The sequence below is a fragment of the Armigeres subalbatus genome, chromosome 2, assembly GCF_024139115.2.
Source record: "Armigeres subalbatus isolate Guangzhou_Male chromosome 2, GZ_Asu_2, whole genome shotgun sequence".
Classification (NCBI taxonomy): Eukaryota; Metazoa; Arthropoda; class Insecta; order Diptera; family Culicidae; genus Armigeres; species Armigeres subalbatus.
Genome location: NC_085140.1, coordinates 67,468,813 through 67,493,342, shown reverse-complemented (window position 1 = coordinate 67,493,342; position 24,530 = coordinate 67,468,813). Strand labels below are relative to the sequence as shown.

Genomic DNA, 24,530 nt, shown 5'->3' with positions numbered 1-24,530 from the left:
TAGACAACCAGACACAGCAATGAAAAAAAAATCACAGACAACAGACGTTGAAATTTTTTATTTTTTTTAATGCATGAATTAATGAACCGTTTATATCGCAAAAAAAAACACTTGCCATGGGCGCTACTGCGTCCACAAATAAACTAGTTTATAAAATAATAAACCAACCTTTCATGAGCTGAAAAAGCATCCACTACCAGAGCTAAGATTTGTGAAATTTGCCGAACATAGGGAGCGGGACCATTTGGGCAGCACCCCCTATTCTCGTCCGCAACGTTAATAACTCGACCGCGATCCAACCAAATGGCTTGATTTTTTGTACATCACTATATATCGACAGAAACTAACTGAAAAACATGTAATTCGGTTGTAATGCGATCGAGTACTGAACGTTGCGGACGGGAATAGGGGGTACTGCCCAAATGGTTCTCTACCCTAAAGTCCATTTTGCTCGAAACTTTTGATGGCTTAAATAGGAGATTGTGCACATTTATTGTTATTTTGACTATTTGGCGTAATAACCTAAAGTAAGCATAGTGATGGACTTTGTGCAACTTAAAAATCACTTTAATAAAAAAATATAAAGTAAGCAAGCCGTTCGGTGGCATAGTTTTGACTAGAGCTTAAATATATGAAGATTTACAACGAAAAATGTGCTGAACCACAGCATATTAGGATAATGCTTGAGCCATATACTCTTTACATAAATTGTGAAGCTCTTCATAAGTATTCGTTTTATTTAGAGACTAGGCAGCTCGGGAATTTCCGGGACAGGTGATATTTTGTATCCTGAGTCCCGGGACAAGAAAATGTTTAGGGAAATAGACAGTTCGATATCTTGAGGATACACCTGCAAGTACAAAAAGCCTTGGTGTACGTGGCCTAAGATCTCTATTGAGGTTTGTACTAAACTTTGTCTAAGAAGAACATTGCAATGAAAGTTAAGTGCATAATATTAAAATATTTAAGAAGAATAGATAACAAAAATTACGAAAAAGTATAAAGAAGTTAGCGAAAGGAATAACAAATGTGAAGAGAGCTATAATATTAACTGAGAAGAAGAAAAGTGTTGGAAAGATGAGAACTAACCGCCACATAATGTAAATAATCTCAGTTAAAACTAAAAAGTGAGCAATGTGAACATTGAAGTAGGTAATCCTTAACAGATTTTATAGCAACAAATTGCATTCGAAAGGTGGTAAAGTATTGTAGATCTCAATTGAATTTAATGACAAGCGGCTATTGCATTTAAAAGTTATGAAGAAAATAGTACAACAATCCAAAAAAGGTTGGTAGCTTTGCTAAATGCGAGAAAGGCAGTATCACTACTAGGTGAATTAAATGGATGTTTTGTTTAATCATTTTGTATTTTTAAAACCGATACCATACTTATGCCTCTATAATGCTTATTTATTATAACCTGCTCATGACCCACAATTTTTTTCAGAGGCCGCCGATCCTTGAAATGATGGGTACGATTCTAATAACTTGGTTTTATCCATATGAAAACTGTGGATATTTGCATATTCATAGACAAGACGGGACAAAAACCATACATAATAAACCCGATCTCAGCGACGACCTCAGCCAATCGTGTAGTTTTGCCTATGTTAGTGGTACGGTGCATATAGGAAATATTCTTTTCACATCTTTATCACAATATTTGGAAGCAAAGTTCTATATAGAGCAATCTTCATTTCTCGCGGATGAATAACTGTGAGCATCCGATGATGACATCTTCATGTCATAGATCAACAGACAGAGAGCCACCACTTGATCCCGAATTTAAAAATGAATTCCGCTGAAACAAATGAAGTATGAAAGCATGAAAGTCTATACTAAAACGACCGTCCTCAAATTTAAGAATCCCCATCGTTCCCACACAGACGTGACTTCTTATCGATGGCTTAACCTAGATTCTATATCAGAACTACAATACAGCGAACGGCTCTACGAGCTGTGACCTTTCCAAAATCTGAAAAGTTGACAATCATGACCGGGTGATCACCCCAACAGCTCGCATAATCAAATTGATGAATGGGGGATTTCTTTTTTGGTTAGCACAGCAAAGCATACTTGTTGTGGACATCTTCGTGACAGCTACTTTCAGCAAGGGTGGAGGAAGGGATATATGATGCTTCCTTGTGCGACTAGTTGAACTGATTCTAGAGTTCGTGAATCGAGTTATGCATTTGGCTTTTGAACGGTGATCTCCACTTTTGATCATATAAAAGCAAAGCAAGGTTGGCTGGGGCTGGTCAGTTCTTATAATTTTTAGGCTGAGTTAAACGAGTTAAGCAGCTGCAGCTCAAAGCCAACGCGGTGAAATATGATTAAATTGGTGAGTGTTCAAGAAATTTTAGTGAAACAGTGACATAGAGTGTTGAAGTGGAAAATTATAATGTGAACAAACGATTTAGTTCGAGAAATGTATTGAGAGTATCCACTTTCTCTCAGTTGGATTTAGCCCCTCGGCACCAATATACGGGGGTGTGCTCGGTGGAGGGTGGAGTCTGACGATTTTGCGTCTCAGGACACCCCACAGATGTTCGTGATTTAGACGACCGGAAGCTTTTTCGTAGTTAATTACTTTTGGAATTGGCTGACCTGTTCCATAATGTTCACTCAGAAATTAAAGAAACCGGTAATACAATAAAATCTATACTATTTTTCTATTAATGAGATTTATTTATTGCTCAGTATAAAATGTATACTGCCATAGAATAGAAAATAAACCAATACCAATTCAAGCAAATGTATTTGCTCTGATGTATAAGGTGTTAACAGATTGCCTCCAGTTTGTGGGAAAAGTTCTGGACAATCAGGAATCAACAAAAATATCAGGAATAACGAAAATAACATGAAAGGTTAGTTATTCTGAACAGATAGATATTTTCAACACTATTACACTATTTTTATGCAATTCCGCAGAACATAACTTGAAAAAAAAACCTTTGTAGGAAACGCTGGAAGCGAGGCTGGAAAATCAAAAATGCTGCCTCCGGAAACAAGCATTGAGTCGAACGGAACGCTTTTTTATGAAATACCTAATACTGTGGTACGATTCGCATGGATGGTAGGCAAAAATGCTTAAGATCTCGGAAGGCGGTGGATTATGGTGACATCACTGACGCGGAAGATTATGGTGTATTTAAATAATTAAAATGTGTCGATGTGCCAGATTTTTTAAATTGTACGATTTCAAAGATTAATATTTAAATTGTATTAAACAAATATGTGAACAGGAATTAATAAAGCTCGCTTCTATCAAAAATCATTTTTCCATTTCTTCAAAACAAAACAAAACCACAGATTAATACAGAATCCATCTAAAATTTCAACCGAATGAAGTTAAACTAATGTTGATTAAAGTCATTTTATACTATACTCCTAATAAATCAAAGTTATACTAACGCAGTATAGTGTGCACCTAAACGAAGGTGGGGTCAACCAGGCGAATAGTCAGTTAGAATGACTTTTAATCTATTTCAGCATAGATTTTTTCCAGAGTGTTCATAACAATGAGGTCCACATACACTCAGAAATAAAATAAATCCGTATAGGGTTTGAATCTAATCACGCTTAACTTTTCAAAAGGTCCTAAGTAACATTTTTTTCATGAATTATTTTGAATAGCGCAATCAAAAGCTTTTATATTGTTCTGTTGATTGCGCTATTCAAATTATTTCATGAAAAAAATGTTACTTAGGTCCTTTTGAAAAGTTAAGCGAGTAATCTTGTTAATCATTTTTGACAGATATACTTTACATAGTATAAAAAGTATACTATCTGAAATTATAAATTATACTTGAATGGAATAACGCATAAATATTTGTGTTAGAATTTTTTCTTCGCCAATACTTTTCTTTTATTCCAATTTACTGGATTGTTTAGTTAAGTTGCCATTGCCATTTGCAAACACCTGAAAAATTGAAAAATTTAAACAAATATCCGCATCAATTATGGCACCGCAAACACAGGAATGGGGAGGAGCAGGCACCCCCAAAGTAAACTCGTCGATCCAGATCATGACTTTTCTAGAAACACAGTCCATTCTGTCCATGGACAAGGCCCATGTGCAACTACCGTTGGTCATCCGAGAACGGATCGTACCACAAAGTCCAATTCCTACCTTGGAGAAGCATTGCAGCATTCATCACCGGCTGCCTACGAGCAGAACAAATTCCCATCACCGTTGACACGCAGACGTCTCGAAGAATTAAGATTACTCTCATCCTCGGTGGAGGACCGCCAAACACGGCCAAACACCGCATCAAGAAAAGCCGCACGCATCCACTCTCAGTGGATAATGAAGCATCATAAGCATCAGCAACCATTCCACCGCTCCGGGAAACGAAAGGAACTCCAAAAGTGTAGCACAAAGTCAGGCCTGGGACGAGGTGGATACCTTCGTTGCGATTCATAATAACACCTACCAATTTTTCATAATCCGCACGTCTAAATCGATGTATTAAACATTTGCGGTTGTATAAGCATTGAATAAAAATAATTAAATACTTTTATTTTGATTTTCTTTTCATGCATTATAAAAACAAAACAATAACAAACAAACATAACCTATAAACCATAAGCCATTCCTAAATAAGCTAAACAAGTATAAAGCTAATTTATACTAGCAAACAAATTTCTTAAAGTTATACTAACCCGGTATTCTTGGATAGAATACGAGTTTGGGGTCAAACAGGCGAATAGCCATTTAGAATGACTTTTAATCTAAATAGTATACATTTTTTCCAGAGTGTATGATCTCGTTATTCTTATTTACTGCTGTCGGAGAGTCGTGTCTATCTTCTCCTGCATCCGATTTGAGAATACTATGAGATAAATCCATTGCCTTTTTGCACAGAAATTCGAGGAAAATGCACAATATCATCATAATGTCCCGCCAGTTGTCGCACTTAAGGGCTGTATCGAAAACAAGTTAGCAACATTTTTATTTTTGAATAAAACTGGATAAATTTCAAAATTTATAAAACAAATTACTCAACAATATACAGCGATTCCACGGGAAAAGAATAGAGTTGAAAAAAAAAGTTGTCCAATTTTGCTCAAAATCGCTTGGTATGTTCTTCATCGAAAATAATTAGAACCGTATTTTTTTATTTTTTATTAAGGTGACCATGTTTGATATAGGGTTTCCAGAAAAATCGCTATTTTTGAAATTTTTTATTTATAAAAAATCATAACTTTTGAACCACTGGATCGATTTGCAATATTTTTTATGGATAGAAAGCTCATTACTTCTAGTTCTTACTAAAATTTTTGGTTTGGTGTATTGGTGTACTCAAATTTGCTAAAATGGTCAAAATATTCGTTTTTTAAGATTTTTTAAATGTTGGACCACAACGACTAGGGTAAATCACTACTTGGGCCTATGGACCCGGTTCCCGGCTCACTGCACAAAAAACTAATGATTTATACTGTTTGGAAGCCGTAGGTTTATGATTGATAATTTTTAAAAAGTCTCCTATTTATTTTACACAATACTCAATATTTTCAATCACTTGTTTTACTCCTAATTAATCCAATTGTAGAAAATAAAAATGTAGATTTCAAAATTTCATTCTCCGATGCCACACCACTGAGCCGGAGTGATTCTTTCCACTTTCACAAAACGGTAGCATCGAATTAACACCTACCTGAAAATCGTCACAGTGCTCGATATAACCATTGCTTGAAGCTGTTAAAGCCATGTCCATTTAGAATCCGGAATGATTTATTGTATTGCAGCGGCACGGAAAGTGACCGCTGCAAGAATTCTTTTACAGCGGTTTGTCTACCTAGGCGCCCACTTGCTGTGGTATAAATTTCACGATGTTTCGTGCAGCGAGTCAAAAATTATTCCAGATGGAAGCCGATAGGAGAGAAAAAAATCTGCACACCCACGTTGATAATCCTGCTCATCGACGATGGAACCTACGTCAAAATGGATTTCAGACAGCTTCCTAGCCAAAAATTCTACGTGGCGACGGCACGAGGAGTAGTTCCTGCGAAGTTTAAGTTTGCTTTTTGGACAAACTTGCAAAAAAAACACAGATAGTTTTGGCAAGGGATATGCAGCTGTGGAGCAAAGACCTAAGTGTTTGTGACGAATAAGACGATGGACTCGAAGCTGTACAAGGAGGAATGTCTCAAAAACCGCGGTCTACCTTCCCAAAAGCCCATAAAGGTCCCGTGAAGTTTTGGCCAGATTTGGCGAGTTGCCACTACAGCCGGGAAGTCATCCAGTGGTACCGCGATAATAACGAAGATTTCATCGATAAAATATATCCACGCAACTTCCCACAATAAATCCAAGCAACTGCCCACAGCTCCGGCCCATCGAGACATTTTGATAGTAATAAAGCGGAAGCTTAAGAAAAGTGGAAAAACAGCTCGGGACGCGACTCAGATGACCAAAATGTGGAACAAATGTGCCAAGGAAGTTGACTTCGGAGGTGTGCAACTTTTGATGAGAGGAATAAAGAAGAAGGTGCGAATTTTTACTAGAAACAAAAAGAAATGATTTGTATCATATTTTTTCCTTAAAGTACAGTAAATTACCTTTGTTTTGATGTATTAAGCTTATTTGTACCTCAATCCGTTACCGAGATACAGATGATTTTATTATTCCGGATTCTAAATGGACATAGCTTTAATCACCACACAATAATTCTAAACACACGCGCTTCAATCATACCACTAGAACATATCACTAGAACTTATAAAAACATACTAGAATACATTTGAAAATGTATTCTCAAACCGAACAAAAATTCACCTCGGCCCAAGAACTTAGCCGCACCGTCCTGCCAAAAGGCCAGGATTTGAAATGATCTTTCATCGTTCATAGGAAAACTGTCTAATACGTTGACGCTACTGTTATTTATAATTCTATCGATTTCAAAAGGTGAAAAATATTGTTTTTAAGTATTTGGAAGAAATTTGGATGAGTAAATATATCTCCTCAACCAAATAAAAATGATTATGAATAATACCATCTGGCATCTTGTTGTCGTGGAACGTGCATATTTTTGTTTACGTCGCATTTTCTACCGTCCCGAGAGAGAATGAGAGTAAAATGTTGAGAGATTGAGTGAAATTTTGCTTAGGCCGGGAACTGGTTTTATGATATGCCGGAATGGAAATCGCTATGACTGAAATGAGTGCTGCACCTCGTTAATTTAAATCAAATAAAAGCTTTTTTGAACGATATTTAGCACAAATAGCTATTTTTTAAGCAGAAGTGAACCCCAATGCAGTATTATACAGCCCACAAAATTCATGAAAAGTTGCTCCCTGTCATAAATATCAATTGAATAATGCAGTCGTACGCATGTTAGGCCGGGAATGGGGTAAGAAACCCTACATATTTTTATATTTTTTTATGAAATTTCAAATATTTTTACATAACATATCAAAAAATTAGAAATGTTCATCGAGCCGTTTTTGAGTTGTTTACCATGTTTACAAATCTAGTTTTATTTGTGAAGTAATGTACCTATCAAAAGTAGGGGAGGCTTGTCCAATTCTGACCCTATTAAATGTAGGAACTATAAATCACCCTCAAATTGTTTAAAAGCAGAGACCAACATTGCTAGGGTTTACTCAACCATGGTTTACGCTTTAACTGGAACCACAATGGTCCGTTAGCGTCCTAATTCAGCATGAGTGCTCATAAGGGTTGCAGAGGCACTCATGCCGAATTTGAGTGGTAGCGTAAACTATGACTGAGTAAACTTAACTATTTTGAATTATTCCACAAAAGGGTCATTTTGAGTGAACCGAACTGAAACTAGAATATATTTTTTTAGCATGTAGATTTTTTTTTATATTTAGTGAAGTTGAAAAATCAATTTTGAAGCCCAAAAAACACAATTTTTCCGACCAATGAAATCTACGCTGAAATTCTTTGTGTAATGAATGCTTTCCATTGGTATTATTAAAAATTTGGCAACCAGCGCTAAGGGTATGCGATAAGACACTTTTTCCTGACGAAACGAAACGAAACGAAACGAAATTTGAAATGTCTATGTTGATTCGAAACGAAACGAAACGAAAAATAGATTCACTTCCGAGACTTCGAAACGATACGAAATCAACGTCCATTTAATTCGAAATTCTTCGAAACGAAACGAAATTTTAATTTCTTTCCGCGGAATTTTTCTTGAATTGATTTTATATTATGTACACTCAAAATGATTTTCACTCAAGAGTTACATGAAACATATGCGGATATTTTCCATCTAGTTTCGGTTATAGAAGTTAAATGATTGGTTAGTCATGGTACTCACCGTTCTCAATTCACTAAAAAATGTAATTAATTTGAAGTGAATTGCAATTCCAACAAATACATAGATTTAAAGTGAATTGGCAATTATATTTTGCGCGATATCGATATCGTGCTAACATGTTAGCGATAATAATTCTCGTCCACTAGAAGACCAAAAAACAGTAATGAAATATTAATTCCATACTAAATGACTTAGTTTTGCAAATTGCTCTCATGATGTTTCTGTACAGTTCTTCATTTGCGATTGGTGCAAAATATAAATACTTTCTGTTTGAGTACCCCACTCATGTATTTAGATTTCATTTTCTTAAAGTCAATAACACGTCAATAACGACCAATAACATTATAGTAACAGATGAAGCAGTCTGTGATAAACCGCCGTGTTCCCGTTTACCATTGGCGAAAAGGTGATACCCCAGAATTTGTTGTCCCACTTTCAAAGGAATTCATCGTGGAGTAGATGCTCCTGAATCTGATCAATTTTATATCAGTTCAGCTTTATATCAGTAAGAATGTATTTTTAGTTTGCCAGGCATGAAGAAATAATTTTCTCATACAAAACTTGTAAACAAAGGGATTTAATTTCCTTCCAGATTCAAGCTTTTTAGTCTTATATAGTCCCATAGTCTTATATACAATTAACTCGACGAACCAAGCTATTGCCTGTTTATCCTTGTATATGTGTTTGTGCATATGAGGCATGCACAAATTGTTGTCAAATTTTCATTCTCAATCGACTCCAATTGAGTGCAAGAAACAGCTGCTATGGACAGTATGAGCCGCTCACGCCATTACAGTCAATTTAGGATTAGGAGAGAAAATTAGTTTGATACTCATTATTATGAGATTATAAGAGGAATGCTCTGCATCTCCGTGAGCGCCACGGGAAGGAATCTTTGGTTTGTTGAAAAAGTAATTCATGTTAAGCCACCTTGGTAAGCGACTAAATATTTATTGTAAACGAAGTTATTTTGAAAACTCGAAGACGAAAACCGTGTTTCAAATCAATCCAACGTAAAATCATGCACTTCGTTTGAAGTTTTCAAGAATCACGCCACGACATTGCCTCTTTGACAAAGTTGTACTGGTCGAATTCATATCTGATAATATTTACACTCTGAGCCTGACGTCTTAAATATTGAGTCGGATCGGATGACTTTTGAAAAAAAAAATGGTATAGAATAGTTAAAGATATTTTTCCTTTTCTTTTGGACATTTCTAACAAAATACCGAAGACGTATTTGAACCGGTGCCAGCGAAAGCGATACATGTCACATTGAACAAATTTTACAGGACACATTTTTCCAAAAACTTCGAAAATAAAATTCAAAGTTGCAACTTTCTGCAACTTAACTGTACCAACGTTATGACTGATGTACCTCTAAAGGTAGTAATAAGAAATATGCGAACTTTCTTGACAAATACCATATTGAAAATCAAAATAGGGTTAACATCTGTTGCGCATACTCATAACCAGCATAAGACCAGAAAAGTTTCATGAGTTCTATCCAAACATTTCTTTACATTACTGAATAAAAAAGTGGTACTTCCCGTTTACATGCCACTAGGATGGATATATCGTCCTACTGGTTAGACTCTGAGACAGAGAGGTGTCACCAACATTCCTGAATATAACAAAAATCATGCTAATTTTTTTCAGTTTATCTTATATTTAGTCGACGGTGGATACAATCTCAGAAGCTGAGAAAATAAAAATAAAAACAGCTTTACCTTATAAATTTAAACGCAGTATGAGAACAGAATAAGTAAGAGAACTCGTATACTATACTGCCGTAATCTGAAAAAGATAGGAAAAATAACACGGTGTGTAGTGCTTCCCCGAGTCACTTTAAGAAGCTTTCGAAAATCAGGTTTTTCGTTTTTCAAACGTATGCATATAAGGACTTGCATAAGGGATAAGCTCCAAACCACCGATACATGATTGCATTTAAAAACTAAATTTTCTGAATATTTTTTTGTGATAGTGTAGTTTATTTCTTCTATTTTTTTAAAGGGTTATAACACTCGACCACTTAAAAGTTTCTGTAACGTTACGTTTATTTCTACCTGCCAATGTGTCACACCAGCAGATTTATGTGAACATAAATTGAATGAACCGAAATTGTTAATAGAAAAAAATTAACATTAATTTTTGAAAACAGCTTTATGATTTTGTTCTGCGGCGCAGCCAAAAATTTTGATAATACACGACCGTACGAGACAGTATGGTTTAAGACTAAATTTGTTTCGAAATTCCGCGGAATTCCGTTAAATTTCGTTTTAAGCTAGTTTTTTCAGGCGAAATTTTTGTAATTTTACGAAACGAAACGAAATCAAGAAATCTGATTTCGCCATGCTCAAATTCCGCGAAATTCCGCGGAATTTCGTTTCGAACCACCTGAAACGAAATTTTTCGAAATACCGCATATGCTTAACCAGCGCTGTCTGAGAGAATCTTGGCTCTTCTATATTGAGGAATGGTAGCTCAAATCTCAAAGCTTTAGACTACAAGCAATGGTTTTCGCTGATTACCTTCAATTAAAACTCAGCATTTAATTTGATTATTTTTATTTTTCATAATTCATCAAAAAAAAATATTACATAGCAAAATTCTTACAATTTAACACACTTTTCTTCATCTGAAAACGAAAACCGTTTCACGATAATGTAATTGCATTGTAATCTTTTTCCGAGAAAACTCGTAATATATTTTGGAATCTACTTTAGAAACAACCCAAGAGTAAAGTTCGCATGCAGTAGTAATATGCTGGCCTTGTAAACTTGCTTTTGAAGCGTTTCCCTTTAGAACACCTCCTAAAGCGTCGCAAGGCCCTTTTCCATGGCAAGTGGCAAAAAGTTCCACTCTGACCGAAGACCGAAGTCTTTGTACATGTGGCACAAATTGAAAGCAGTCATCTTATTTTTGTATTGACTGCCTGATCCATCAGAAAAAAATGGATATTTTTCAGGTAAGGTAGCTTTTTTAATGAAATTCACACAATTTGTTATAAACAGCCGAACGGCAACATGGTTATGTGTAGTAAATTCTGCGATTGCTATGAAGCTTGTAAACCTTAAATTTTGTGCTTCATCCTTATAATATATGGCAAAAGGATGGATTGTGCATTGAGCGTTTGCCCAATGAAAACCTTGTATAGCGTCCTGAACAACAAAAGAGTAATTTTCAGAGAAGTCAGCAATTATAATGCAATCAGTTGCTTCCAAATTAATTTTAAGTTGTTTTAAGTAGTTTCCTTGTTGCTCTGCAATAAAATTATGCGGAGATAATTCGCTTAATTTTTCTAAAAATGTTTCCACATACTCTTCTGCATCCATGCGCATTGAATTTAAATGACAACGATCTGTTTGCTTCCATTGTTTAAATTCTAAGGAATCGACATTTTCAAGAAAATTCGTCAGGTCACTAGGAACAGCGTCAATTTCCGATGATCCAGCGGCATTGGGATCGATTATTTCGAAACCAGCATTATTGATGTTTGCTGGTGCGGCGAAATTGTTCACTCTAGATGGTCCCGCCACGGCGAAATTATTGATGCCTGATGGTCCGGCAACGGCGAGATCATCAAGTTTCGATGGTTCAGAAACGGTGAGTTCTTGATTTTCACATTCTATATTAACTGCACTTGGAGCAGCTGGCTCGTTTCCTTTCTTGATAATGCGATAAAGTCGGCAATAGCAGGTATTACAAATGTAGGAACAGCTTTTATCCAATTTTATTCTCCTTTCCGCTGCATAATCATACAGTTTAGGAGTAATTTTTCTGTAACAATTACTCCAAACATGGCAATTTGAGCATTCGTGCTTCATTGTATTAAACGTTTCTTCAGTAAGGCAACTGGACAATTTCACTGATTTTCTTGACTGACATATACTTTATCTTATAGACTTTAAATAGTCCCTTTGGGTATCATTTAGGTAGAGTGAACAAGGAAAAGGAGACAGATGAAACATGTATGTATGTATGTATGTAGTTAGCCACCATCCTAGCTTGAGTCTTGCTCTGCATGCGGTTCCACTTAACGGTAAGGTCAAATTTCAATATCATTTTGAATTCAACATATTGCTGTATGAAGGGCCAAAAATGGGGGTGGTGGACCTGTAAGCAGAGACACTTACACGAAACCCACGGGAAAATGAGAATCTCCTTCCAGCAAAATGATCCAACAAATATAATAATGAAATTTGCAATACTTGCCAAGCTTTCCACGGGATGGTTTGTTTGAAGAAGGGCGCGTCAACTGGTTAACAACTGTTGGAGATAAAAGTAATTGACGCGAACGACTAAAACTTTCCTTCCTTGACTCCGATTGGCTACCACTTCATTGTCCAGTTGTAACTTCATTGATGCCCTGATGCACCCTCCCAACCCCATCTCGTATATATACAGTCAAATCAGTAATATTATAAGAGAAATATGATACAAAAATTTGATATAACACAACAATGGACAATATAAATTTCAATAAAATGTAATTAAAAGTTAATACAGTCTAAAATTTGATTTACCGGCTTCATTTCTATTTGCTGCTCGTTATGTTTTTTATGTGGAGTACTGGAAAATAAAATTTAGTTAAGTTTATGTAGTATTTCCTTATGTGGGAATTCAAGATAATTTTACTGTAAAAATAATGGATTAGTTGAGATGACAATAATATAACAATATTTATTGAATAACACAAGAATAATTATATATGAAATGAGTCACTTACAGTCATGCAATAATGTTGTTATATTTAATATGTATGTATTTCCATCCAGGCTTGGGTCTAATTCTGCATGTGGTTTCATCCAGTACAGTTCAGTCAATTTTTCAAACTCAGTAGTGTTTTTAAAATATATAAAAAAAATCGCTATACATGGGATGGTTTGTTTAGGAAAGATTGCGTAAGGTTTATCACAGCTGTGAGGAATCGCAAATTGAATTCCCATTCCAATCAAATTTTATAATATAATTTGAATTTACTTTTAAAACTGTTGCTTGCTCTCTGTTTCCATATTTAGAATCCGTAAATTTTGATTTTGATTACTTGGATCTTGTCGTCATCATACCGGATGTCTTTACTCGTGATGGCTTGTGGAACTTGCATCGAGATTTTTATATATCTTTATATATGGAAAAAAATATGAAATTTAATATAATGAATTACACGAATCCAATCAATATGAAAAATTATATAATTTCGGATAATACGATGAAATATGCAAAACAAATCAAATATAATGAATAGGGATTGCGTACTAGTAATGGACCTCGTGCGTATAATGCGTATAACCCTTGGTGTAACCGATGTTTTTTTATCCAACAACACTAGACTCTACCGACTGCTGCTATAATAATTTATATACTTGACTACAATTTTCTTCATTTTTGTACATAAAACAATTAGTTTTATTCAATGCAAGGTACAAAATACGGTTTGTAAATTTATTCGCTACTGGGAGTTACAAAACAAAATCCAATTATAAGCTGAAATGAAGCAAATTATATTATTCTCCCCAAGCAACCAGTTTTATAGTACATATACACTTCAAATTTAGAAAACATGTTAAATAATATAAAAACGGGATTAATTTAAATGGTTGTGTTGCGTACCGTTCGTAATGGTCGATTGGAATAAACACAACTCGATCTTACTCCAACAATAAAATTCAACAGACTTTTCACAGGAAGCATGACGCCTTGATTCACCATCATAACTCAACTATATAAAACAATATTTTTATACATTAATTCAGATAAAAATTCTATAAACATATGGGAATTTTGAACAAACTTGTATGAATAATTCAATTGAAAAAAATAATTGATTAATAGGTGCAATTTTTATTTCCTATTCCTCATATTTGTACCATGAGGAATCTTTGAAAGCTGAAAATCAAAAATAATGAATATAACTGCGATAAATATGATGTCCTCTTGCTAGTTGAAGTCCGTGATTGCCAAAGGAAATAATCTCTTAGATCACCGTCTGTCATTATTTCCGCCACACAAAAGATTAGCTCATGTAATGGCACGTATACTGTCACCCAATGCAGATCAGTCTTATTTGAGTAGAAAAACAATCCAAAGTATGCCCGACTTATTTATTTATTTATTCAGACTAAGGCCGAAGTGGCCTGTGCGGTATATCAGAGTCTTCTCCATTCGGCTCGGTCCATGGCTACACGCGTCGCCAGCCACGCAGTCTACGGAGGGTCCGCAAGTCATCTTCCACCTGATCGATCCACCTTGCCTGCTGCTCACCTCGCCTTCTTTTGCCCGTCGGATCGTTGTCGAGAACCATTTTCACCGGGTTATTGTCCGACATTCTGGCTACGTGCCCGGTCCACCACAGTCGTCCGATTTTCGCGGCGTGAACGATGGATGGTTCTCCCAACAGCTGGTGCAACTCGTGGTTCATTCGCCTCCTCCACGTACCGTCCGCCATCTGCACCCCACCATAGATGGTACGCAGCACTTTCCTTTCGAAAACTCCGAGTGCGCGTTGGTCCTCCACGAGCATCGTCCAGGTCTCGTGTCCGTAGAGGACTACCGGTCTAATGAGCGTTTTGTAGATTGTCAGTTTGGTACGGCGGCGAACTCTATTCGAGTCCAAAGTATGTACGATTTCCAGCCACTATGCGTCTCCGAATTTCTCTGCTGGTATCATTTTCGGCAGTCACCAGTGAGCCCAAGTACACAAATTCTTCTACCACCTCGATTTCGTCACCACCGATGCCAACTCGCGGTGGGTGGCTCACATTTTCTTCTCTTGAACCTCTTCCTATCATGTACTTCGTCTTCGACGTGTTGATGACTAGTCCGATCCGCTTGGCTTCCCTCTTCAGTCTGATGTAGGCTTCCTCCATCTTCTCAAAATTACGTGCCATAATATCTATGTCGTCGGCGAAGCCAAATAGCTGGCCGAACTTATTGCATATTGTACCACTCGTGTACCTTGCTCTTCGTATTGCTCCTTCCAAAACGATTTTGAATAGCAGACACGAAAGACCATCACCTTGCCGTAACCCTCTGCGCGTTTCGAAGGGACTCGAGAATGCCCCTGAAACTCTAACTACGTACATCACCCGATCCATCGTCGCTTTGATCAACCGTGTCAGTTTATCCGGAAATTCTGTTCGTGAATTGGCTGCCATAGCTGGTCCGATCGATTGTATCATATGCGGCTTTGATGTAGACGAATGGATGATGTGTTGGCAAGTTGTATTCGCGGCATTTCTGCAATACTTGGCGAATGGCGAACACCTGTTCCGTGGTGGAGCGTTCGCCCATAAAACCCGCCTGGTACTGCCCTACGAACTCTCTTGCAATTGGCGTTAGTCGACGGAATAAAATTAGGGAGAGTACCTTGTAGGCGGCGTTCAGCAATGTGATTGCGCGGTAGTTGCTACAATCAAGCTTATCACCCTTTTTGTAGATGGGGCACACGACACCTTCCATCCACTCCTGCGGCAAAACTTCCTCCTCCTAAATCTTGGTAATGACCCAGTGCAGCGCTCTAGCCAGTGCCTCACCACCGTGTTTAAGTAGCTCTCCTGGTAGTTGGTCAACCCCAGGGGCTTTGTTGTTCTTCAGCCGGCCAATCTCCTCCTGGATTTCCTGGAGATCCGGGGCCGGTAGAATTATGTCATGTGCGCGTTCCCCCAGGTCCATCACCATACCGCCATCTTCGTCTGCCACATCGCCATTCAGGTGCTCTTCGTAGTGCTGCCGCCACCTTTGGATCACCTCACGCTCGTTGGTAAGAAGGTTCCCGTTTATGTCCTTACACATATCAGGCTGTGGCACGTGGCCCTTACGTGAACGGTTTAACTTCTCATAGTATGCCCGACTTGCGGTTATCAAAAGTATGTGTAGTCCTTATCAGATTCAATTGAAATATAATTAAATAATGAGTTTGATTTTTAATAGATTTAACTTCTTTTTTTTAACTTTTCCAGAGAAATTTTTCACATATGTAGAGAGTTCATAACTAAATAGATATAATAGATATAATAAAATTCATGATACATTATAAATTATAATAAACGTATGTGTTACGAACATGATTGGTATGATGAGTACAATGTAGATGTGTATTAAATGTTTCATATATAATAGGTGAATATATGCTCAATAATGTACAAAATGACTTTATACAAGTTTGTTCATACATTCAATACAATATATTCATACAATATATTAAATCCAGTATCAGATACAGATAACACACGAATTTTTGGATGAACGTCCATGTCTAATATACAATAGTTTATGGTGGAGTGATACAAGGAATATAAATTCCTTCGAGTAATGTTAAGCACTTTTAATTTTATAGCAAGAACATAAAAATTAAAAATATACATTTTACAATTTTGTTTATGATGAATTTATGGAATGGAAAACGGTAGAAAATGGATGTTTTTTTTATATTAAAAAAAAACAGTTAATACTCACTTGGATTCACACAGCATTGCTCGCTTTTTAAAAACTCACCATATTTGCCATTGATCCAAAGATTACCTATGATTTCCATTAGTGTTCCAGAAACATTCAGAATCTCATCCATTGCTATGTAATTTTTGTCAGGTGCTTCTCGATTACTATAAGTTTCAGGGGCTCTTCTCGGGGTCATCGTGAAGTGCGTTGCAAACGGTACTTCCGACTGCCGTTTTTTCATTGCCGTTGCGGATTTCCTAGATGTCCTCTCCGAATGAAAACCAATATCTGCTTTTCTGTTCAACGAAATCCACAAACTTGAAGTCAACGGAGCTTGAAATTTTGTTATAACTTTTGGTTTTTAATAAAACTTGACAAATTAAGACAGCAAGGATTATTTTTCACGTCTTCATCCGATCATGGCATGCTTGAAACTGGAAAAGGAGACAGATGAGTCATAATCAAAAAAGAAAATACAATGAATTACCTGCATCAAAAATATTGAAAACATATAAACAAAGCAGGTAACCTATTGTATGGATCGCTGAAAACCAACCTTTTTGAAAAACGACATATTGCTTTGCCGATTTTGGAGAATGAAGTCATCAATAACAACACCAGACTATTCCGATTGAATTATTTTCAACTATTGCGATTCGTAAATTCTTCTAATAAACTAGACCAAACGAGCACTCTTGAATAACATTTTCATACTTTTGATTTAATTTGAGCTATTTGAAATAGTGGAGAATAACGTTCATTCCATGTGTGTATGGTGCGAAAAAAAAAAAAAAACGGCTCGATGAACATTTCTAATTTTTTGATATATTGTCAAAAAATATTTTAATTTTCATTTAAAAAAAAAACATAAAAATATATAGTTGTTGGGGTCCAACATTTCAAAAATCATAAAAAACGAATATTTTGACCATTTTAGCAAATTTGAGTACACCAATACACCAAACCAAAAATTTTAGTAAGAACTAGAAGTAATAAGCTTTCTATCCATAAAAAAATATTGCAAATCGATCCAGTGGTTCAAAAGTTATGATTGTTTAAAAATAAAAAATTTCGAAAAATAGCGATTTTTCTGGTAACTTTATATCGAACATGGTCATCCTAATAAATAAATAAAAAATACGGGTCTAATTATTTTCGATGAAGAACATACCAAGCGATTTTGAGCTAAATTGGACAACTTTTTTTTTCAACTCTATTCTTTTCCCGTGGAATCGCTGTATATGTGTAGTCTATTTGTTTAGTTTTATGGAACAATACAATCTTATATTTTATTTTGAATTTCTGACACTTTACAGGCTCGGAAACTACTGAACCGATCAGTAGTATTCAGGGGTTTTGGTGCCGGGGAAGGTTCTAGAGGGAAAATTGATTACTTTATGATTCAAATTCTGATCACTTGATCTTGGTTTTCTTCCCTTTTCCGCAGAGTAAGCGAACGTGTAGTATTTTCCAAGCTCGTCGACCACGATTTTTACCTTCACGGGGTGGACCGCCAAATTATTCATCTCTATGTCTTTCTTACGGAGCCATGTGTGCAAAACTCGGTACATCGGAAACAACAAATTTTCAACAAACAAAAAAGCTGTTGAATCTTAACAGACGAATACGTTGAACGCATGTTGAAACAAACCAATAGCATTATGAGCTTTTGAGTCGTAACGCTTTGAAAGTTGCCAAATTATTTTCGATACACTGCTAACATCCAGTTGACAGGAAAAGTCAAAGTTTCACAGATATTTCAGAATTGTTGCTTCAATTCTGGATGGCATGGGGTAAAATTTGAGCATCCCTGCTGATATGCGATTGATCCCGGGAGCCTTGTTGGATTTCATGCTTCGGATGGCTGCTACAAAGCCCTGCAGCGTTGGAGCTTCAGAGTTGACGCAGATAATGCATCGCACCCTTGGCGGTTTATGCTGAGATGTTGATGTTTGTCGGTCGTCGAAATTTGACTACGTTGCTAGCAGTGCTCGAACCACCGTTTCTGCTGATCAGTTGGGTGGGTAACTAACCGATCATCGCTTCTTTCTTTGGCATTCTCGTTACCAACCATGCTTCACTCAGGCGTTGTTAGATATCGCAGAGATGCGAATATCGCCAGTTATTACGGCTTTTCCCCTGCGTCTGCAGGCAGTCTATCTATATCCATTTGTCCACCTATTTCCGTATCGTACATCAATCAGATTTTAATTACAATTTGTCTAGATTGGCATTTTAAAATCTATCAAAATTAACACAATCGTGTGTCTTCTTCTTATTTTTACTTGAATTCGTCTATAGCGGCCTTTGCTTCTCTACGCTCCTCAATTTTCTGCAAGATTGTATCGGTAGTCAGCTCTTTTCGCTGAGTGGACTGCTCACGCAGGTTGTTATCGCTAGTTTCAATAAAGGTATTTTTGATATCCGTCCTCTGCTTTCTACTCTGCCTCCTTCCTGAACATCAGCTGCCCGCGTTCTAAGCTCTTCAACGAACTACAGTGATTTCTCCCTTACTCGATAATGAAGTGATAACGAGCTTGGGTAGATAGAGAACACATTTATATCAAATATCAAACACTTTTCATTACATGTAGAAATATGGTTTAGGATCATTTGGCAGAATTCTGCATTAATGCTACTTGGCCGAATGCCGTTCGGCCGAATAGTTCTAATTGATATCCTTATTAAGTGAAGTGAAAAGTGAGATGTTCAAAGTGAATAGTGAAAAGTTCATTTTTTTTCATTTTTTACCTTTCACTATCACTTCGAAATTCTCACTTCACACATTTTTAACTTTTAACTTCTCAAGTAAGGAAGAGTGGAAAAGGATTGAAGATTAAGTTAAAAAAAATCAACTTTCAACTCTCTTTTCACTTCTCACTCCTTGGTTCTCACTTCTTACAGACACTTCTCAGAAAAAAACACTTCTCACTTCACTCTCGCACTTTCCACTTCTCACTTCGCTCTTATCACTCCTCATTTCTCATTTCTCACTTCTCCTTTCTCACTTTTCACTTTTAACTCTTGGCTTCGCATTTCTCACGTCGAATTTCTCATTTCTTACTTCTCACTTCTCACTTGTCACTTTTCACTTCTTGCTTCTTACTTCTCATTTTTCTCTTCTTACTTTTTACCTTTCACTTCTCACTTTTCACCTCAACCATTTTTTACTTCTAACCTTTCATCTCTCACTGTTCACTTCTTAAATGTTACTCCTCACTACACACCTCTTACTTCGCACTTTTTACTTTTAACAATTTAGGGCGGCTGGGGGTAATATGGACACCATAAGGAATCGCGTAATTTTCACAAGGAAAACGTCGTATTGGGGTAGGTCCACCGACGAACCGACGTGTCACCCCATGGAAAATAATTCAAATTTGCTGCCCACGACGCCATGATGAAAAATCATCGAACACTAGTGCCACCACCATAATGGCTCGCGAAGTTTTCGTAGCTCAGCCACCAACCTGCGTGTATTAACATTGCAGCGGAGTTGTGTCTTAGCTCATTTGACAGGAGCGATCGCCCGCAAAAGCGAATGGCCGTTAAAAAGTGTGGGACAATCAGAGAGCGCTAGTGACACGTCGGTTCGTCGGTGGTAGGTCCCCGACCACTCGTGAATACTAAATAGAAGCACTACGATGTCTTGAAGTCAATTTAATGGAAAATAATCGGATTTTGTGATTTTTTTGATGAAATGGACATAGTGTGTGGGTAAAACGGACATGTTAAGAAATAAAGCCTAAAGCAATTAATTTAGTTAATTAGCATAGTCTAAGCATCTAAAATGTGCATCTTGAAATCAAAATGTTCGATAATAATTAATATATTGGTATGCATGTAAAGCATGTTAAATCAATAAAAATCACTTAAAAATGTCATTGGTCTAAGCAAAACTCGGAAATTCGAATTTCCTAATGAATGCTTGGTGTTTCCGGAGTTAAACAATACAAACTTTTCAAAATATAATTTCGCTGAAAAAAATGTATGTACTTCATATGGTTCATATTACCCACACCAGAACGTGTCCGTTTTATCCCACCATGATCAATTTTCTTAAAAAAATATCAAGAAATCGAATTTTGAAATAAATCATCAATTCACAATCTTTGAATAGAATAATTTTGAGATCCTAGAGGATCATGCGAATTTCTTTTGTCTGATTCTATTTTATTAGCTTATATACTGCACATAAAAAATAACATCACCATGGCATTTCAGTCATAGCTTACGTTCAATCATTGATTAACAGAATAGGTTTCATTATTTGAATGTAGTAAAACATGTTGCACTCATTATTTGCAACCAGCAATGAGATCCACTTGATATGGTGCCAAATGTATAACGATTTACCTCAAACGAGTCCGTTTTACCCACTCTGTCCGTTTAACCCCCACCTCCCCTACTTTTCACTTTTTGCTTTTCTTTTTTCACTTTGCATTTCTTACTTCTAATTTTCACTTTTTGCTTCTCACCTTTTACTTTTCACTTCTCATTTTTCACTTTTCTCCTCCTCACAGTTCTCAAATTTCTTTCTTATAACTTTTCATTTTTCACACCTCAGTTTTTACTTCTCATTTTTCACTTTTCATTTCTCACTTTTCGCTCTTCACTTCATATTTCTCGTGTCTTATTTCTTATGAGATGTGCAAAATGTCTCATTCCTCACTTTTCGCTGCACACTTCATGTAAGTTTTTTAATTTTTCGGCCAAACGGCTTTCGGTGAAATGGCCCAACATTTTATCGGGACTGATTTGCGATTGGGCGTAACTTATTTTGTAAACAAACATTGTAAGGCAAATTTCTTCTAAAGCAAGCATTTTCTGCGAAAATCACGGCATGTATCCGACAGAATAAGCTTTTCTTTATCGGATAAGGGTATTAGAATTGGAGAAAACCGATTGCATTCTACAGAATCGATAAATCAATGTAAAGCTACGCCCAAATCACAAATCAGTCCCGATATATTGTGCATGTGAACTGTTTCTGACAACATCGCGTTAGCTAGGTGAAAATGCTTTAGGAAATTACTTCCACTTAGCGAATATCGAGTAAGGGAGGTATCGACTTTCGGAGGTAACGCAGTATGCTCAATTCAAAGGACTTCGTATTTCATCCAGTAAGGAAAAATATCAAGTTAAAGAACATCGAGTTAGGGAGCTGGATCTTCTAGTCGGCGTGTGTTGAATCGTCTTCCGAGCCTCTCCTCCGACCGCTGAAACCAAGTAATGCGATGTCGGATATTGCCAATGGTGGTCAGACGTGATGTCAGCGCTGCGTTTATTCTGGACATTAAAGTGGCTCCGTTTCCATTTTCGGCCTTTGCGTATGAGGTCGATGTGATTTCAAATATGTCTATCACAAAAGATCCGCGTAACTTTTTGCATTGGCCGATAAGGAAGGAGCGATCTTTCGATCGCCATGTCGTTATTTTAACAGTATTCTACAAACAGTTCGCAAAACATTCCATATTCTGTCCTTTGCTGTATGTTAAAAGACAACGTTTCCGTTGAGTCAGTTTTTGATATTTCCTGTTGGTTTCTCCAACGATTTCTTATTTTTTTGCAATAGTAGGTTGTTGGCGTAAGGTTTCTATCCGACGTAACCGTTATGGGGCAGTCATTTTATTTGAAGCTTCCAGAGAGGAGCATATTCAGCCGCTGTTTGAGCCCCTTGATGAACAGACGCTCGATCGGTCGTGCGCTTCGAGCGCCACACGATCGCTTTGGTAGAGCTTGCTTGCCCTACCTTCTCAAATTGTTTTATGGAAAAAGTGGTATTTGGGTTTTGCACAAAACAAAACTACTCACAAAATGCTTTTCAGCATTTTTTGAATGATTAAAAATTTTCCTTCATTCCTTACCTTTCAGCTATTGCTTTCCATGGCTATCTTCGCCACATTCGCCGCCGCAGTACGCCAACACAACCGCTTTGGCCGAAATTCAGATGATTCGGATCGCTCTGCCGTAGTGCTTCAAAACGACTACAACCTTAATCCGGATGGTTCCTACGTGTACAAGTACGAAACGAGTAACGGAATCAGTGCGTCGCAAAGTGGTAGCGAAAATGGACTTTATGCCAACGGTTACTTCAGCTACTTGGACCCGGATCAGAACCGCGTGGAAGTGACGTATTTGGCCGATGAGTACGGATTTCAACCACAGGGATCGCACCTTCCAGTGGAGCCTCCGGCACCGGATCACGTTATCAAATCTTTGGAGCAGATTCGGGCGGCTGCTGGGCCAGATTCGAATTTGGACATTCAGCTGCTTGATGCAACAATCGCTCGGTTGAAAGCCAACCAGGGTTGAGTGATTATTTTTCCTGTTAGTTTTTAGACTTTGTGATTTTAAAATATATTAGTTGACATTAAAAAAAGGGTTTCATTTCATTTGGTACTTTATAACAAACATTTGCCTACTTATGACTAAATTTTTTAACTATTTACAAAAATGTCGAATGAACAAGTATTTTGAACGTGTTTGGTGTGGAAACAGAAATTCATACCAAACATGGTCTCAGGTCAACAGTGTCACGAACAAGATCAACAATTTCAGCTAACGGTCCGAGTGAGCCCAGTGAGTCTAATGCTGCAGCCGACGAATGGTGGCATCCAGGGCTTCTAGACTGAAATCCTTCTGGTCCTTCGGTGGATTGGCACGGATTTCCTCCAAGGACTTAAGCACATGGTCTGGGGTTGGTGGAGGAGTAGGCAGATGAGCTCCCTCTGGACGGAATCCGTTCTCATCGGCAACGTAGACCACACGGTACTGAACGCCATCTGGGCCGGTGTAGGAAAACTCTCCGTTGGCACCATGCGCACCGAGACCTTCTTCGTGAGCGGCCAATCCGTTGCTGGTCTGGTAGGCCCATTTGTAGTGTCCATCTTCGTGCAGAACATTCTCGTAGGCAAGAATTTGGGCGTGAGCATCCGGGTTTTCGTGCAACTGAGCAATTGGGCCAGCCAGGGTCATGGCGACCAACGATGAGGCAATCAACTGTAGGAAGAACATAAAATACACGTTTATATCATTTGGTGACCACACTATCCACATCAATTCACATACCAGTCGGAACATAATCGTTTTGATTTATGGCACTTGAAAAGAACTGTCTGTTCTGCTTTGCTTGTCGGAGCACAACTCGGTAACTGATATCCATCATTGCCAAAATGCTCTAATTTATATCGTAACCGATCGTGTATTCAATCTCAACCCGATCTAAATCGGCCCAACATTCGAAACGTTTCCTTGGGCGTAGGCTAACAACCCGCTCGCCGCTGCACATTCTTCTCATTCTGCGTACGAATCGGGTTCACATTTTTGCATTAGGTCATCTACGGGGGGTCAGCACACAAGACACGGTAAGTGATGCCGGCACCTGTTTGGGCAATATGTGAATGGATTGAATTGAGGGTGAGGAGAGTGCAATCCAAGAATAAAACTCAAATAAACGAAAAGGCGTGCGCTGAAACGATTTTGGACCTCCGAAAAACTATCCCACCGCTAAATACACAGTCTTGAAGTGGGTTCGTTTTGAGATTTCGCTGTTAGCTTTTTTCAATTGGCGATCGTGTGAATGTGTCAATCGATTCTGTAGCGCAACAAGGGACGGACATGCCTACAAAAAAGAAGGTACTCGAACAATGTGACAATGAATCGATTTTTAGATATAATAGGGTTTGACAGTGGCGAAGGTAATTTTCAGAAGAAAAACAGGTATTAGTTTAACACGAGACATGACATGTAAGAATGAATTCGACTTAGTTTGTGCTCGATTGATTCATATGTCTT

At 37.3% G+C, this 24,530-nt stretch overlaps 2 protein-coding genes across 2 annotated transcripts; one reads left to right on the top strand and one right to left on the bottom strand.

Moving 5' to 3' along the window:
* The first annotated feature begins 2,213 nt into the window (after positions 1-2,213).
* On the top strand, positions 2,214-23,070 carry LOC134214492 (cuticle protein AMP3-like). The gene is made up of 2 exons (XM_062693850.1): positions 2,214-2,341; positions 22,608-23,070. Exons 1-2 carry the CDS (start codon positions 2,330-2,332, stop codon positions 23,046-23,048), a joined length of 453 nt encoding a protein of 150 aa, XP_062549834.1. The 5' UTR covers positions 2,214-2,329; the 3' UTR covers positions 23,049-23,070.
* A 48-nt stretch (positions 23,071-23,118) lies between these two features.
* LOC134214493 (cuticle protein CP14.6-like) lies at positions 23,119-23,927 on the bottom strand. Its single transcript, XM_062693851.1, has 2 exons — positions 23,805-23,927; positions 23,119-23,735 (listed from the first exon to the last, which is right to left on the bottom strand). The coding sequence occupies exons 1-2, from the start codon at positions 23,814-23,816 to the stop codon at positions 23,322-23,324; spliced, it is 426 nt and encodes a 141-aa protein (XP_062549835.1). The 5' UTR covers positions 23,817-23,927; the 3' UTR covers positions 23,119-23,321.
* Between the last annotated feature and the right edge of the window lie 603 nt (positions 23,928-24,530).